This window comes from Brachyhypopomus gauderio, chromosome 7, assembly GCF_052324685.1.
Source record: "Brachyhypopomus gauderio isolate BG-103 chromosome 7, BGAUD_0.2, whole genome shotgun sequence".
NCBI classification, from domain to species: Eukaryota; Metazoa; Chordata; class Actinopteri; order Gymnotiformes; family Hypopomidae; genus Brachyhypopomus; species Brachyhypopomus gauderio.
Window position 1 is genome coordinate 20,440,196 of NC_135217.1, and position 18,525 is coordinate 20,458,720.

The 18,525-nt window shown below is 40.8% G+C and overlaps 1 protein-coding gene and 1 long non-coding RNA gene across 2 annotated transcripts in view; one reads left to right on the forward strand and one right to left on the reverse strand.

The window, feature by feature from the left end:
• Positions 1–17,314, forward strand: part of LOC143518243 (uncharacterized) — a 28,001-nt gene extending 10,687 nt beyond the window's left edge. Inside the window, exons 3-4 of the long non-coding RNA XR_013132113.1 lie at positions 16,697–16,811; positions 17,131–17,314. This is a non-coding gene — a long non-coding RNA (uncharacterized LOC143518243). The remainder of the gene's footprint in view (positions 1–16,696; positions 16,812–17,130) is intronic.
• Positions 4,729–8,711, reverse strand: LOC143519229 (free fatty acid receptor 3). The gene is made up of 2 exons (XM_077012444.1): positions 8,634–8,711; positions 4,729–7,408 (listed from the first exon to the last, which is right to left on the reverse strand). Exon 2 carries the CDS (start codon positions 7,380–7,382, stop codon positions 6,399–6,401), a length of 984 nt encoding a protein of 327 aa, XP_076868559.1. The 5' UTR covers positions 7,383–7,408; positions 8,634–8,711; the 3' UTR covers positions 4,729–6,398.
• Positions 17,315–18,525: the final 1,211 nt, after the last annotated feature.

An 18,525-nucleotide genomic window follows, 5' to 3' on the forward strand; every position in this document is an offset into this window, starting at 1 on the left:
GTTACATATACTTATATAAGTGTTCGAGCCCTTCCCATACTGAAATCCCTAACCCTAACCCTAGAACAAAAATAAATAAAAATAGCATAGAGTACTTCAATGCATCATTCTCATGACAACTATCAAAATCTTCCATTATTAGTAGAGTACTGCCACGTCCACACTGAATGGAGGTGTTAGATCAGTGTGGACAGAGACTGGGTAGTCTTAATAAAAAACCAAAAATCAGGGTTCAATCAACAATCAAGAAACAATCAAGATGATTCCAGATTCAGGCAGGACCTCCACGTGCCCATTTGTGAGATGTCTCTCCTGGACAGGCATAGCGTGTCTTTTTGTTTCATCTTCTTAACTGAGAAGCAGCCATTAAAGCTGTCTTAAGGGAGCTGCCACTTAAACTGTCCCCAGCTCAAATAAGAGTGTGAAAAGCAGGCCGGTCCTCATCACGTCCCTGGCAAAGCACCTGAAGAACATCTAGATGTCCTTGCTGACACTTCCAATACATCACTCTCACAAACACCTGTATTTACCTGCTCCAAGACAGCTACCACCTTGCCGGTACCAAACAACATGTGGTTTCATGTCTGTAACAACAGCGCTCCGAGGCTCTTAGCCCCATCATAATGAAATGTTTTGAAAGACTAGACCTCCAATACATCAGAGAGCCCTGCTAGGCTGGGCTGGAAACGCGTCTCGTGGATAGACTGTAGAGTATGCACACACATCCACAGAGGATACGTCTCCATTGCTCTCCACTTAGCCCTAACCCACTCGAAGAATATAGGTAGTTATGTAAGATGAGTGTATGGCAACTTCAGTTTGGTATTCGGTGCAGTCATACTCATTAGACTAGCTTTTCAGTTTGGGTTTTAATGCTGCGTTCTGTAATTGGAGTCTAGACTATCATTTATGGAGCCCTCAGTTAGTCATGATCAGTGACTACATTTCATCCAGGCTCTTCTGTACTACTGGAGGCCCCCAGGGTTACTTCAACTAAGCGAAACAAATGTTGATAATAGATTTCAGGAGGCAAGCAAGGACAACGTACAACCCATGCAAATTAGGAGGGCAGCCGGACAGCACTCGTAAACTCGGTGTAAAACACGGACCTTTCCATGCCTAGGCCTTCATCAGCACACCAGATCAGATGAAATGCCCGTGCCAAAACACACACGTTTTATTCCTGAGTCGAATGAATACATCACATAGTATATGAGTGCTGTCTAACTGCTTCTCAAATCTGATTCTGTTTTGCAGACCCAGTACATCACAGGTATTCTTTGAGAGTGTAGCCTGTTTATTGCTCTTTACTATACAACCCCATGCAAAACATATTTTTGCTAAATGAACTCCAGTCAATGAGAAAACCTGCTTTACACACCAATGACTCGCCAGTTCATGGGATACTTTACTGCTGCACTTGCTCCTTGGGTTAGTGTACTCACATACTATCTGACTCAAGCTATCTGAATCATGCTATCTGGTTAGTATACTCACATGCTATCTGTTTAGTATACTCACATGTTATCTGGTTAGTATACTCATATCCAGCCCCGTCGACAGGGGGGGACAACCGGGTCTGTTGTCCCGGGCCCCAGGGCCAGGGGGGACCGTCAAAGAGCACCGCAATTAATTTTTTATTTAAAGTCTATAATTTTAAATAATCTTGAAATCTTTCATTAATATAAAATTCTGTACTCAAAATAAGCTCAATGGCTAAAATACATATGTTTTTTACCTATCTGCATATTTTCCATTAAGTGCATACACCCCCGCCTCCCACTAAAAAATGGTTTGATCCAGCACCGCCGTAACCGGCTGGTACCCGGCCAACAGCGGGAAATACAGTGGTGGATAGTTAAAGTAAATACAGAAATCTGGAGCGCAGAAAATAAAGGAAAAACATTTACCTGACTAATTTTAATGTTGCATTGTGTTCCAGGTTTGAAAAGTGCTGGAATTTAGGATAAAGTACTTGAAAATGCTTGAAATTGTAACTACTTCGTTTTACAACAAATATCTGGTGGGTTGGTGAAACTTTTTTGTCCCGGGCCCCAGCAAGACTGTCAACGGGCCTGCTCATATCCTATCTGTTTAGTATACTCACATGCTCTCTGGTTAGTATACTCACATGCTATCTGTTTAGTATACTCACATGCTATCTGGTTAGTATACCCACATGTTATCTGTTTAGTATACTCACATGTTATCTGGTTAGTATACCCACATGCTATCTGTTTAGTATACTCACATGTTATCTGGTTAGTATACTCATATGCTATAACTGATAACTTAACTTGTAACGTACCTTGACTTGTTCTCTGAGAAATTATAAAATGCTGCCTGTGGCCTTTTTATTCTAAAAAATATTTTTTGTGGTATATAAATATTGATACATATACATAACATATATAACACAGCAGCACATACAGTATATCACAGTTGTGTGCTTCAGTTAACCCTGTGCTCAGTACTTAGTGTTGTACTGCCAATTTGACAGAGGTCCTTCACGAGGCGCGCAAGCAAAGTGTTTTATTAGAATCTTCTTCCGATTCACATATTAGGTATACATTCATAAAATATTCAGATAGTGTATTTTATATTCAGACCTTATTCAGAAAGCCCTCACAGAGCCCTGCTACCAGATGGGACATGAAAAAAGTCTTGCACTGAAACCGCTTCGTAGAGGCAGTTTTTTAAAAACATATACATAGGAAAAAAGATGGATGTGTGTGTTCATTCCTGCCTCTCCTGCCCTCTCTCTCCCTGTTCCACCCAGCGTAGTTCCACAGATATACGTGTACGTTAAAAACTTCCAGCTCATACCTGTTCTTCTTTCACAAGCAGGTCACAAACGAACGAGGCCGGTAAAGGTTGATTCTAGGGTAGTGGAGGCTAATGCAGTCAGCCATATGACTCCGGAGTACAATGGTTATGTCAGGGATGGTGGATGGCCACTTAGTACTGACAATAAAATGTATTTCGGTCTATTAGGTAGAGCGATAAGATAGGTGTACCTAATAAAGTCACGCAGGGTACATCAAAGGACAAGAGATAGAGCATGCGAAAAATGTCAGATCTCTCAGAGTCAACTGAGAGGGGAGAGAACAGCTGTCAGGGCCTGACTGGGCCTCATGAATTTATACAAAAGAATAACTGAGACCCATATCGACCAGCAGCATTGTAGACCTTCATAGGATGTGTGAGATATTTGACTACAGGGGCATGCTAAAGACCTAAAGCACCATCTCCATCTCATTCCCCCACATCAGGAGTATCAGCGAGGAGAGATGTTTTATAAGACCTACAGGATAATCCAGGACTGCAAACCCCACCAGCAATGGAAGCTTTGTGTTTCTTCCATATCAGACAGGAAGTATAGGAGCATGGAGAGCAATTAGGATTAGGATTAAGATTAGGATTAGTAGCAGTAGCTTCTTCTATTGAGCAGTAAAAGTACTGCCCCCCCCCCCCACCCCCACCCCTCCCTCAAATGCCCAAAACACATAGTAGCTCATATTGAATCAGCAATTCTATGGCCCAAGAATGTTTTATTCATTTATTTATTCTTTCATTTTGTGCATTCAGACACTACAAAATGGTTCAGTTAATACTTAAATGTCCTTAGGATTGTAAAATGAATATAGTATCTTCAGCACTATAAAGATCCAACTTTTAAATAATTCAGATCTTAATATTTTTTTTGCACCATATAACCAACACTAGTTCAGAAGTAATCTCATTCTTCCATTCCACTGGGCCTCAGAGGATTATAGTAACTTTATGCTATACTAAATGTAGTTATCTGCCTAACATTGTTTCATTGTTAAGATATAGTTATTCGGTATAAATCTTCCACCAAGGTCTACAACGTATGCCACTATGCAGTCTGGGGTTAATAAATAGCACTTACTGCATGCTGGGATGGATTATGGAGCAGGACAAAGGCACATGTCTCTATGACCCTTAACCCTTGGGGCTTTGGGGCTTAAGCTATTGGAAGTGAAAAAAAGAATATAGACACTGATGTTGCTTGAATATTACCCAATGCGTGAAGGCCTGATTTAAAATACATCAACAAATGTCATCACTTTATGAGTATGTAAATGGGCATCCCATAAATGTACAGTATCTACAGGGTTTTCTGTTGAACACTAGAACACTCTTATGAGCTTTTTCTAGGAGTCACATGTGTAGGTGTCAGAATTATGTTTGGACACACAGGTGTTTAAGTTGCCATTTGTGATTTACACCCCAATCACATTGAGTCCTCCACATTTACCCACCTGTGCGGTGAGAACACACACACAAGTGATGTATGGTGCACACATGCCCGGAGCAGTGGGCAGTCCTAGCACCCAGGGAGCAGTTGGGGTTAAGAGACTTCAGTCATGGCCCAGGGCCTGGGAATCAAACCCACAACCCTCCAGTCACAAGACTGGCTCCCTAACCACCAGACCATGACTACCACAATGTAGGCTGGGCAGAGGTGATGAGGGGTTTTTGCACTTGTGCAGATGCATGTTGTGTGTGAATCTTCTCTGTAAAAACATGGAATCAGAGCACTTAAAACCACATGTCACTAGGTAATTCTGTGCTGTTGAAATGACAACGGCGCCTTTCACATGTGGACTTCAAGTTGTCCTGAGTTTATTATTTTGATGATAAATTGTGCTTGTAGAACAGGAGTGCTAGAAGGGTTCTGTATTTTGTTTTTGCTTAGTTTTTTCTCTCTATTTGCTGATTCTTGGCTTTGATACAGTGATACATGAAAGCATTTCTGAAGGTGCGTGAGTTTCCCCATATGTGCAGTGCATTTCCCACAATTTGGTTTTCCAATTTTGCAGAACATTTTAAAGTTCAGCATCTTCTATTCTGTCTATATCTACAGTATACTGAATATACACACCTACGCATCAGACACGTGACACAAAATATACTGATTACACACGCAGATTGCTTGATAAATTCTCTGGTTTTATTCAAGCACGTTCTCACTGACAACTAAAGGTGTAAAGATGCATTCAGTCACATTTAAGCCAGCAAATTCTACCCAGTGGTTTCTGTGCTAAGGTGCTTAAGCACTGTGTGCTTATGAATAAATTATTTAAAATACAAAATGAAAATGATTTTCAATAAATTAAACTGATCTATATTAATGTGCTCCATGTGGATTTCGGATCCTTTAGACAAACAGTGCCATATGGTGCAAAGTACAACATACAGGCATACATGTTGCTATTATTCTAGAGTTCAAAAATTCTAAAACATTCTAAAGTTATTATTACAATAATCTTATTTCATGCTGATCTTAAATTAAATGCTTAAAATTAACTGAAATACATCTGTTTATTTTATGTGCAACTACCAATACGAAAATATAATAATACATAAAAATAGTTACAAGGCATCATTTCATTTCCTCAACAAGCTTACATTTGTAAACTTATAAATTAATTGCTAGGATTGTTCAAGCTACACTTCTAAACAATCAATGTGGAACCAGTTCAGAATTCAGTTCAGTAAATCTGATGTTTTGCTTCTCTTTCCCCTGTGTAAATATGCCCATGTGAATTATATTCTTCTTCCTGGTGTAAAATTCTGCAGTTTCCACAGTTCAGTGTGAACCGGGAGCTGTAGAGATGCATCTGCCTATTTCTGAAATTCTGCCTACTGATCCCAAGCATTTAATCTCAAAGACTATTCATGCATTAAGAACCCATTTGTGTAGTATGAGCTTTATGCAGAATTACACACATTTAAATATGTATACCTCATTTAGCACAGATAATGCAGAGCAGTGCAGGTATTCCTCAAATATATCTTGGAATTTATCACCAAAATACGCTGCAGTAAAGTATCAAATAAAATAGCTTATGAATGAGTAAAAGTGAATGCACATTCAGTCAAAACATTGTGGAACTTGTTACATGAGAGCAACATACACAAAAACACTCCTTAATATCTTAATATCTGTAATAATGCCTTAGTCACACTGATTGTGAAGGTTTTGCGCTCTGTGGTGGGCATGATTATAAAACTCTCCAGCGGAGTCCTTTTAAAGTAGGGTCAATTTTAGGGTGTTTTAGGGCCCCTTTTCTTCTCCGTCTAGCACTTAAAGTTAGTCAGTCCTACAGCTGGCAGCATGCAAGCAAGCTCCGTGTCCTACAGCTCCGTGGGTTCTTTATGGGAAGTCCGCAGTTACAGCAAGAGACTCACTTCCTCTGGTAATAGGCATTGGATCGGATGGATCTCAATCAGTGGATGTTGCTTGAATACTAGAAGGTGGAAGGGCAAAGCTAGACTTTATGGTCTTTATGTTCCAGCCAACAGCTGTAGGATTTCTCCACGCATTGTCCAAGACTGTCTGCAGTTCCGTGCTCTGATTGCTGCAGATTCTAGCGGGAGCTGTCATTGGAGCTCTGTGTGCTCTCCTCGGTAGTAGTGCAGGTTAACTGGGGAAAGTTGAAAGCTCCCTGGCAGCAGGACAGGTTCATTCGTTTGATAAGTCTTCGCATGAAGTGGTTGAACGTCCCCCGGAGTGCTGCAGAGGAGAAATAGAAGATGAAGGGGTCCAAACAGGCGTTTAAGGTGCTGGTGAGTAGTGCGTACACTCTCCAGCTAGGACTGTACCAGCCGATGTAACCCACCACGTGGGACACATTGTAAGGCATGAAACAGATGATGAAGACCAGGAGGGTGAACAAGGAGAGGCCAATGGCCCTGAAACGCTTCTTGGGGTTAATGTTGGGTAGCCGGGAGAGGATGCGGATGAAGTTGATGTAGCAGAAGCAGCAGATCAAGAAAGGGGTTACGAAAAGCACCAAGAACAGTTCCAGACGTACGGGCATGAGCACTATTAGCTGTTCATTACTGAAGTCTTCGTAGCAGACGTTCCGCTTGGACGGGTCAAGGATGGTGTTGTTTGAGTGGTCATAGTACTGCATAATGTAGACAATACTGCAGTGCATCATGGAAACCACCCAGAACACAACACTGGCAATCACTGCATATTTGGGCTGTCGCTTGAGTTTGTACCTGATGGGGAAGGCCACCCCCAGGTATCGCTCCACACTAATGGCCGTAAGGAGGAAGGTGCTGTTGTAAATGGTGGTGTAGAAGATGAATCCAGAAAGCGGGCAGAGGAAGTAGCTTATCGTCCATTGCATGTCGGCCGCCTCTTTCATGCGGAAGGGGAGGAAGAAGAGGAAGATGAGGTCTGAGATGGTGAGGCTGAGGAGGAGGACGTCGATGGGTGTGGCGTTCTGCTTTATCTTTTGGGTGAAGGTGTAGAGGGCTAACAGGTTGGCAGGGAGGCCTGTGATCAATGTAATACTGTACACCGCCAGGACCAGGTCCCTGAGTTCTTTTGTCCACTGCATGGTCCACTTTTTAGCTCATCGATTATCTGTAAAAACAATTAGCAAGTTTGTTAGCAAGTCTTATCCCCTCCAGCTTCAGTATATAATTGATAAGTTACTTTAACGAGGACCACTGTTTGGAGACCATTTTTAAAATCCGTTATTATCATTGTGTGTTAAAAGTACTATGGTGTGTTACAGTATTACATTAGTGCTAACTAAAACTCTTGCATTACTTTCACCAGACAACCTACAACTACAACCCAATGTTAACTTAAAAAAAGGATTCTATACTTTTAAGTTACTTATCTGCGAAATGCATAGCTGCGAATAACAAAGTGACTACACTACACGTCCACTCAGAAAACACTGGCCAAAAAATGGGAACTATTTGTTTCACAGACAACAACAGGTGAACCTTTTTACACGGAATTTTACAGTGATTGTGCTTTTAGGATTTTTTCTGTTGTGTTTATTTAAGTGTCAGAGCAGTTATAGGCACTCCAGCTGGTGAGAGAAAAGTGTTCACATACTAAACAATAGCGAATTAGCTACACTCAGGCAGAGAAAATACACTTATATCAACATGAATTACAAAGTGCTGTCGGTGCCTTGTATAGTGACATCTGTATTTAAATAAAAACCTGTTAATCCCTCCATTAGGCACAAAGATTTCACATTCAGAATATCACTTGGTTCATAGCCTGTCTGCCTTTGGGCATTTTGATCAAGCAGGCATTAAAGTACACACACACACACACACACACACACACACACACACACACACACACACACATACACACACGCTTACTGATCTCATGAGAAAGGAACGGCATAATATGTATTTTTGAGGTATTGGATTTTCCATACTAAAGATAACCCATAAATGTCCAAAAACATTCCCATTCAAGAGGGAATTTTCTTTCCACTAGGTTACATGATATGAATTTCCAATATTGAAGGAATTGCTTCAGGGCTCCTGGACTGACTAATAATCTTGTCACTAAAACTAAAATATGTTTCAGAAAAGACTGCAAGACACAGAATGACAATAAGAGTTTTTACAATGTGCTGGCTCTGGATTCTCACTTACCATTACACCTATATAATTATAAAAGTGTATCTATATACTATATACGTTCCTTATTAATTTCAATATTACATAATAATTCAGGGTGGTTGCTGCATAGTCAACATTAAGACTAATAGTCCAATAAGGCTAGAGCATTAGACTCTAGAACATGTCGTTTTAGATCCTAACATAACTCTTACCTTTGTTAGTCTGTGTGGTAAACCTGCAACCAACACACTCGAGTGGGGATGCTGTCCTTTATACTGCAGTGTTGCAACGATTACACAGACAGGAAGGAGGCATCACTTCCTCACTCTTATATATCATACTACGTGGGAATTAGCACATCATTCAAGGTCACTAAAAGCTAAACAGAATAAATAACTTTGACACTTTGAGATGTTTCGTTTGGTGCCAAAATAGTAATCACACACACAGACGGAACAAGTGCAACACAGGGTATTTACATTTGACAGTAGTTAAATGTGAAATGTACATCTACAGTGCGCACATGCCACTTGAAACGGCTGTATTTTCATTCTTTTCTAAGTAGCTAATTTATTTATTTTTTGCAATCACTGGGCATTTTTTAACTCCAGCATTCGAAAAGTCAGCAACTTTCCTTGTAGTGAAATTCCTGATTGTACTATGTGGTGCAACATGGAAGAGTTTAGACTCTTGTGTAATCTGTGGTGTTATTTAGCAGCTCCACTATAGCTCGAGTAGTAGCTCCACTACCCCTTTTTGTTTCGAATGTACTTCCATATCACTTCTAACACCTCGCTTGTTTCTTAGCCAGCTGACCTGGGTCCAGTGATTAAATATCCTGCATTTCACATCTTTTTTTGTTTTGGTAACATGAATTTTAGGTTCATTTAGCAGCAGACAATAAGACAGATCTAACCCACGTTTCCTCTGACTGCCAGTGTTTCTGTGTGATCCTTTTCACTTTGCTTGCATTCTGTCGCAGGCCTGCAAAAAGGTTTCTGCTCATGGCTTTTGGAATATGCAAGATTTCATTTCATTCAGCATTCTGTAGTGAAATTCAGTCAGACTTGAGTTTGTGAAACCCTATTCATTATGTCTGCCTTCAAATACTGTCCCTGGTTCAATGCACAATATAGACAGAGGACATCAGGGTAAAGAGACATCTTCTCTTGCACATAGGTGCGCACGCTCGGTGAAGCTTGGACCTTCCATCCATAGGTCAGCTTGTCCCTGATCTCAGTTATCAAAGGAACCCTGGTCTCATGCCTCAGTGGCTAGTTGTAAAAAAAAAAAAAACCTTTTAAAATAAATTAAAATGTAAACATGTTTCTATCTTATTGTTATGCTCTGGTCAGAACCCATCTAAAAAGACACACACCCAAGCACCAATCACACCTCCCAATCATTTTGACGCTTTTCAAACTCCCGCTCTTTGATTGATAGATTTTACCTGTTTCCTGTCACTCCTGTTTATTCTCACGGGATGGTAACACCAGTGTTTTGGGTTAGCCTTTGTGGAGACTAATGTCTGACTCTCGTCTCCTCTCTAATCTGCATTGTTCCGAGGCGTTTTCTTTGTTTATCTAATAAGTCTGCTTCCAACCTGCACTCACGATTCACTCTTCTGTCAAGACATGTCACAGTTAATTATCTTGCAGCTGAATTCCCAGTCTGGTCAGGTACGACCTCTGATTCGTCAGGAATGTTACAGTTGTGTGAAATAGAATGCTCCTTTAGATATGAGATATTAAATAAAAAGGAAAGAAAATTAATTTAAAAAAATGGCTATTCCCAATTATTAGGAAGGCTGCCACTGACAACTGTGTTGTTGCAACACATAGCAAACAGGTCACTGATGCCCCTGTTTTCTCTTGGGCTTTTAACTACAAAGGAACAACGTCTGTTCCCCTTGGTGCCAGACTCGGGCTGAGTGATAGTGGCTCTCTTGAAGTTTCACCTTTTGAGGAAGGATGGAAGGTTCTTTAGTCTAGAAGGCTGATTCTTCTAGATCATTTGACATCCTGCTGAAGAAACACATTGATCTCCTTCAGCCTTTAGTTGGACGTCAGCTCCAGCTTTATTAAACATAAAGTGACATCTACCATTATTCATTTGAACTAATGTGATCTGAACTAATGTGTTGAGTTAATGTAGGTGTTTGTTTAACTCCAGGTCAGATGAAAAAGTCCAAGTTATAAATATACACTTCCGTTTCCATTTCACTCTTCCTCTCTAGACTCTACACTCTAAACCACTGCTAGTTAATAATAGAGAGTCTGGGGCAGTTGTCAGACACCCCTCACAGCTCCTTCATGTAGAGTGATGTGGGTCCACAAGTCCATTCTCCTGATATACGGGTTCTCCATCGCTCCTTTCAGAACATCACCAGCGCACGGCATAATTCCCTATCTGTGAGGGAAAGAACGTCAGCATTCTTTCACTCTTATATTGCAGAAGTGACAAAACTGTGTAGCATTGATCCTGTTACTGAGTTGAATTAAACCATATTTGAGACAGTGTATTTGAGTTTATTAAACATAAAGCGACATCCACCATCATTCATTTATGAGCACTAATGAGAACTAATGGGTTGAGTTGAACATGTAGGTGTTTGTTTAACTCAAGGTCAGTTGAAAAAGTCCAAGTTATAAATATATACTTCCATTTCTGTTTCACTCTTCTGTTTTATGATCAACTCGAAACCACTGGTAATAATAGAGAATATGAGGCGGTTGTCAGACGCCCCTCACAGCTCCTTCATGTAGAGTGATGTGGGTCCACAAGTCCATTCTCCTGATATACGGGTTCCTCATCGCTCCTTTCAGAACATCACCAGCACACGGAATAATCCCCCATGTCGTAATTTCACTCATATTGGAGAAGTGTCAACACTGCGGTATATTTATCCTGTTACTGAGCTGAATTAAATCACATTTGGGTGCGCATATTTGGGTTTATTAAACAAAGTGACATCTACCATCAGTCATTTTTGAGAACTAATGAGAACAAATGGCTTGAATTGAACATGTCTGTTTAACCACAGGTCAGATGTAATTGTCCAATTTAAAAACACCAACTTGCACTTCCATTTCTTTCTTCCGTTTTAAATGGAAGGTAGGATCATACACAACAGACCCAAAGTCTGCGTTCAAAATCTACTGACAAATGTCACGTGATCAGGTGAAGAGAAATGTCACTGCACGCTTCCACCTCGTCAATTCCTCCCCAAGTCCGTCCTGTTGGGGTGTGTGTGTGTGTGTGTGTGTGTGTGTGTGTGTGTGTGTGTCTTCCCTCATGGTCCCTTGTTAGTCAGTCATGTGTTACACATGACTGTGTCTGTCGTTCTCGTCCTTGTTAGTGTATGAATTTAATGTGATTATTTAATGTATTAAAATATGCAATTAATGTATTTATTTAAATGTATTACTGTATGCATTCATCTGTTTTTATTTAACATATTAGTGTATATATTTAAGGTCCCGTTTGCGTTCATGTTTGTGGGTGTTTTACCACTTTATGTGCTAACCTCTCGTGGTCAGCAGGTCCTTGGAGCGATCTTCTTTGTGCTACCGCATCTGTGTTCTTGCATTTTGAGTTCTGTTTTCCATTTGTTTTTGTGTTTGCTTTCGGCCTCAGAATAACTTTTGTGTTACGATGATGACAAGCTCGCTGTCACAAAAAAGAATAATTAAAATGTTTAACAATTATAATTATCTAATCAAACTTTATTTACATCAAAAGATGTTGTTCGCAACAAACAATTTGCATTTAATTCGTCTTTATAGTATCATGGTATCTCTGGGCAGTAACCTACCCCAGACAGAGTGGCAATCCATCACAGCGGGTCTGCGAGCACACACATACGGCCAGGTTAGAGACAGCAGTTGACCTAACACGTGTCTTTGGATTGTGTGAAGAAACCGGAGTAGCTGTAGGAAGCCCACACAGGCAGTAGGGAAAATATGCAGCCTCCACGCAGGAAGCAGTGCCCCCATGCTACCTAAGGTGAATGTGCGCATTAACTCATTATATTTGCATAGTTTGATTTAAGATGAATGCTTAAATTAGGAAACAAAAAAAAAATCTGCCAATATAATGAGGTAATTTTGATTATCAACAAAATGGCATCAAATAAGCTAAAACATATGTTGTCACAAAGCAGCTTTACAATCGTATGGGTCCAGATCCCTAATGAGCAAGCCAGAGGCGACAGTGGCAAGGAAAAACTCCTTAAGATGGAGGGGATTAGGAAGAAACCTTGGGAGGACCAAAACTCAAAAGGGAACCCATCGTCCATGGGGCATCCCGCTAGCAGAAGTCCGTATTTATAGTTCAAATATAGTTCTAAGAAGACCCATGTGTAGCATCCTGTATTCACCAAGGAGACACATCTACACATAATTTGTTAAGAGGCAAAGAATTATGGTGCTGCTGAGGTTTAGACTCAAAGTACAAAGAAAGGGCTCGTCCAGGATTTGAACCCGGGATCTCTCGCACCCGAAGTGAGACCAACAAGCCGACTGCAACTCTTGCGCAGTATATGAGACTATTCAAGTCAGCAGGAATGAGTCCAGACGGGTCAGAAGCCAGTCTGAATACTTCTTGACACGGCCTTCTTGAAAGGCCAGCAGTGTTCCCAAACGGTGTGAAGGAAAAGGTGAGCTGCTCGACAAAAGTGGATGTCCGCTGTATTTATGAGCATGAGCGCGTGAACAGAGCAGCAGGGGTTTATACAGCAGATCTTGGACCCATGTTGTATGTCTGGGACCCATGTACACTCTCTTGCTCCGGACCAGGAGTGTAATGCTAGCAGCAGACTACAACTCCCAGTGTCAGGGGGACAACCTGATCCCCAGGACCAGAATTTGCATTTATAACCTGTGGCAATGCAATGCACTCTGCCCCAAGCTGGGTAGCCTGGGGGGGAGTTGCCTGAGTGCTTCATGAGGGCCTTCATGCCTGCACCAAGTGGTCAGTTATTGTGTTGAGGGCCCGTCCTGTTAATGAATGGGAAGTGAAAGCATGTTCCCTGATCTCACACGTGCTTCCACACCAGGTACCTGCTGCAGTTTTCTTTCATTATACCCTAATCTTACAGTTTTTGTTCAGCGCAGCAGAAACAACAACAAAAAAGTAAAGGGTGACTCTAGATGTGCTTTGGTTTTTGTTGGGTACTGATGTGCGTTCTGCTTGAGCGTGGTCCGGGTCTGGTGTGTGGTGTTTTTTTATGACAGAAAGTGTAGTTATTCCCTTTCTCACATTTTGTATGACGTACATCAAATAAGTACAAGTCTAGATTGTTTAATCAGTGATGTATCAAAATGTGTTGATGTCTATGTGTTGCTTGTCTTGAATGAAGACACAAGACCTTGTGATTCTTGGCAAGAGCTTTACTGCTTCTGACCTGGAAGTGCAGAAGACAACCTGCTTACTGGCAGGTCGCCCCATGTAAAGTTACTGTGATTTCACTGGTGGCCCTGGTCAACCAGTCAGTGCTCTATTAGATGATGTTGTCAATAGTAACAGTAAGAGATGGATGACAAACATTGAATTCACCAAACGAGCGACAAGCTCAAACCTCCGTGGTCTTTTTCTTTCTTTTTTCATTAAGTAAAAGAAAGCCATACCCCAGCCTCCCTTCAGACCTGTAGCGGGCATTTATTTGAACATTTTGTTTGCTGGGTTATGTGTACAGATGGGAGTATGCCCAGTGGTTTACTCTCTTCCCAATTACTCTTTGGAAAAAATCTGTAATAAGTCCCAACAAATGCTCTAATTCATCTTTTGTATTGTGTGTTCTTTCCTGTCATTTTCCTCTGTGAGAATAGAAGGTCATGTGGCGGGGGTTGATTTTATATGCTAATGAGCACTGCTCTCATAGGACGCCTCAATCAGGGCTAGAGTGGACCACTGTGCAGTGATGGAGAGACCTGGAATATTTACAGAAGCAAACTGAATTAAGGACTGCAGCTGAGTCCACACGTCTGAAACTAAGACAACTAGCCAATAAGCAACAACTATGTCTGATGCACATATATGTCAGTTTATCAACACGGTACTGTTAAATACCCAAGGAATACAGTATATTACAGAAGTTTGAAAGTGTTTGTGTGATAATAAATTCAGGCATTACATCAGCCAGTTTAACAAAACACATGTTCAAAAACCAACCAAACTCACCCGTCCTGGTATTATGGTGCATGCCGCACTGCCTCTATCTGTTTTTCCGTTCCCTTCTAGTTGTCTGTAACCCCGCCCATTAGCATTCCCAGGTGTGTCTTGTCGGTTTCCTTGATGTGTGTGTTGGCCCTAGTTTCTGTAATCATTCTGAAGTTCCATCATGAGATTATTCTCATTATGTATGGAAGCTTCACCAAACAACAGAACCACCCATCTCATATTGTAAGGGAGGACAAAGATCTGGCATTTACTAGACTATTCACAGAGCACATATTGTACTCCAAAGAGCAAGATTAACCCAATTAGAAAGAAAACAGTGTTCCCTGAGGCTTTAAATAGTTAGGTTTTAAGATTATTTATAGTTTATTGAACAAATACATTTCAGAAATCTAACCACAGTATTATTGACAATCTGTCTCTTAACTGTGGTCCCATTAGAGTTTTTTGTGTGGTTCAAGTTTACTGGATGATATGATTTTGTTCTGTGCTCATGCAGAGTGAAATTAGTGTTAGCTAAATCACATTAGCTACCTAGATATTGTTTTCTAAAGCTGATTGTGCTCTCTAGGCTGCAGACTGTTGCTATGTGATACTGAGAGATTCAACCATACTGCAAAATGTAGAATCTCCTCTGCATTTTGTCCTCTGCAAATTCTTGACTTTCAAAAAATCACAGTGCTCAGGTTTTAAAAGATATGATGTTATTACAGTTTAATATTTTATGGTGATTGAGTATTTCTGTGATGAAAACAGTGACACTGACAGTCTTGCTAAAACTTTTTCTGGAATGCCAGTCTTAACTATTCACACTAGAGCCACTTTCCAGTCCTGGAACCGAACATCTGACAGTCTCACGGATCACGTCTTAGATATGCATGCAACTGTTGACCTTGATACATCAAATACATGGTACATCACATGCATATAATAATTGCATCTAATTTTTATTCAAGTTAAAAGAACGTTTTGAAATGAACTAAGAGAACATTCATCAGCAGAACTCACTGTCAGAATGGAAATTAGGGTTGAATAAGTGGGCAGTCCAGCAAGGTCTTTCGGCTTCTGACTCAAAGCGGGAGCTTCATCCCTCAAACCCCGTGTTCAGGATCATCTCCTTCAGGACATGCTCCCAGCTTGGTTCCTCACTGCTGCCCTCTCTGTCTTTTATGGGAACCTCAAACAGGTTCTTCAGCCATTACATATCACCCTATTAGATACCATAGATTAGATCTATGGGACAGGTTAAATTGTCAGATTTAAGATGAGTGTCTCAGTATTAGAGCTGCTTGTGTCTGTAGCAACTGTAGTTTAAAGCTTTACTTACCACTTGCTCTATGTGATGCTCTAAGTTTGAAGTGTAATGACAAAGTTTACCAGACACATTTGCTATAGGAAATTTTATTATTCTGTTAGCTAGTTATACAAGAAAGCTACCTTATATGGTAGATAAGGTAATATGGTACCTTTTACCATCTATAGTAAGCCAAAATTTTCTGGCATGAAAACAAAAAGGCCACCAACACTTATTTAAAGCTTATTTGAAGATCTGAGTTTGTTTATTCATCCTTTATATTCTGATAAATCCTAATATTTCTCCCTGAAGGTAAACTAGAAGTTCTGGTACTAAGGAGCACAGAACACTATCAACATCTGATTTCCACTACAACACAGCACAATGCACATACATGTACACTGAATGCATTTCCTATGCATTCACTTCAGCCTAGAATCGACCAATCGCTGCTCACCAGACTCCCTTTGTTGCCAAGCGCTCAGTCCATCATAATGAAGGTCAAGTTCTGGATCTTCTTTAAGAAGATAATTGTTCTGCATGTGGAACTTTATTTACAAGGTTGTTGTGAACCTGTTTTAATTCAACCCTTTTTCGACCTGCTTTATTGTGGTCCCCAGTATGATAAAGCAGTAATGCCTGTGACAATAATGCCTGTGACCTTATGTATGCAAGAGCACAAAATATGTGAGCTACAGCATGATTGCATGCAAACTTATGTACCCTGGCTACTAAAATAGCTCAGGTTATTAGCACGCTCATCTGCACCATGTGGTGTTGGAGCTAATGTTGTCAGCTCTCCAGGTGCAGAGATGGGCAGACCCTGTCAAAGCCACATGGGTAACATGAGTACCATGGATGCTGCTGTTCTCAAGGGCTTCGACGAGGAGCTTAACTGTCTCGAAGATGTCGGCCACAGGTACGTGGAAACGCATATGCAAATGTCACTATAGAAACTGGAAGCTTTTCTTTGATGCAGGCCTCTCCATCCCTGATGCTTCTGTGAAACACTCACCACCACGATGTCTCCTTTGAATGCTTCTTTAAAAAACATGGCACAACATTCACCTGCACCCTATAACTCATTGGAAAGCCAAAAAAATAAAATAAATAGGTTGCTTGCAGGTGTAGCTTTGAGACGGACAAATTCCGAAAAGCCCGTGCCTTCAGAGCAGCTTCTTCGCATGCAATAGACACGGTCATCATCTCATTAAACATTTATAAATCCTGCTTTCCAGATTAATGACGCTGAACCTGCAGGCAAAGCAGAGAAGCAGGAGGGATGAAAGGAAGAATCTCGGTTTAAGAAGCAGCGCACTAAGCCAAAGGAAGAGAAGGTGAGGAAGCCAGAGGTGGTGCTACCTGAACCTGAAGTGTATTGATTACTTGTAGTAGATGTACGACACAGTTAGGTATGCAGAAGTAAAGGGGAATGTAGAAAGACGTAATCTCGCTCCGTGACTTTTACCATTTTGGTGTGTCTCAGACTTCACATTCTTCTCTCGCCCAACTAGCTGACCAATGTGGTCACGCGTGCTACTTCTAATCGAATCTTCTTTTGTTGCAGCCCTAATGTTCAAGGGGACTGATTAATTATTTTTGTTTAATAAACAAACTACTTTGCTTTCCCCGTAACACTTGTTACAGTGATCATCATTTGAGCAGTAATTAGCAATATCATTCTTTCTCACGCATGATAAAAGGGATGGAAAGCATTTTATGCATCATGTGCATATTGCGCATTGTGTGTTTGACATTAAGATTTTTGCTCATTAAGAATGCCTTGCATTGCTGTAAGAGACTGAATATCCCAATGCTGACAAGTGCCCTGAGAGTCTTAGAGTCAAAGTGGCTTAGATAGTCTTAGACTCAAAGTGATTGAGAGAGTCAGAGTGGCTGAGACAGTCTAAGAATGACCTAACATGTTGCCCAGCCTCTGAATGGCTTTATTAACCCTGATGAGATCCAGGCGTGGTCTACATTCTTGGGGTCCAGCTGGGTGTGGGGGACCCATTGCAATTTTTGTTAAAATAATCAGCAGATTCAGCCCAATTGCAAGTAAAATAAACAATACATATGTTAAATTAGTTTGCTCTCTTATTTATTTATTAGTTACTTTTTTATTAAAATGTAACACAATAAGGAAATCAATCATAAATCATGCTGGCTGACAGGCTGGTCCTATGGCTAGCTGCTCACGGGCTGGTGCTAACGGAGCTGGCTGCTGCTCATTCTCCTTTTCATTATCAGTATCAGATTCTGATATTTCTGAAATGTGATCCTGAAATTTCCTCTTCTGAATCACCATCAAAATCCTCTGTCTCTTCCAATATCAGCTGTAAGGCAGTCTGAACTGAGAATCGCTTTGCCATCTTTTATAGCATTTTTAGCATTTTTAGCATTTATAGCATCATGTCCCCATGATTGGGTGAAACACACACAAACACACACATACACACACACACACACACACACATACACACACATACATACACACACATACAGGTCCAGAGAGGAGGGAGGGATAATGAGGGCTGAGAGAAAAGATGCTTCTTTCAGATCTCACCCCTTTGTCTCTATAGAGATTCTTCGTCTACTGTCTGACAATATGCAATCAACCCCTGATGTGACAA

Excerpts from the sequence above, each read along its gene's own strand:
- LOC143519229 (XM_077012444.1), bottom strand. The coding sequence starts at position 7,382 with ATGCAGTGGACAAAAGAACTCAGGGACCTGGTCCTGGCGGTGTACAGT.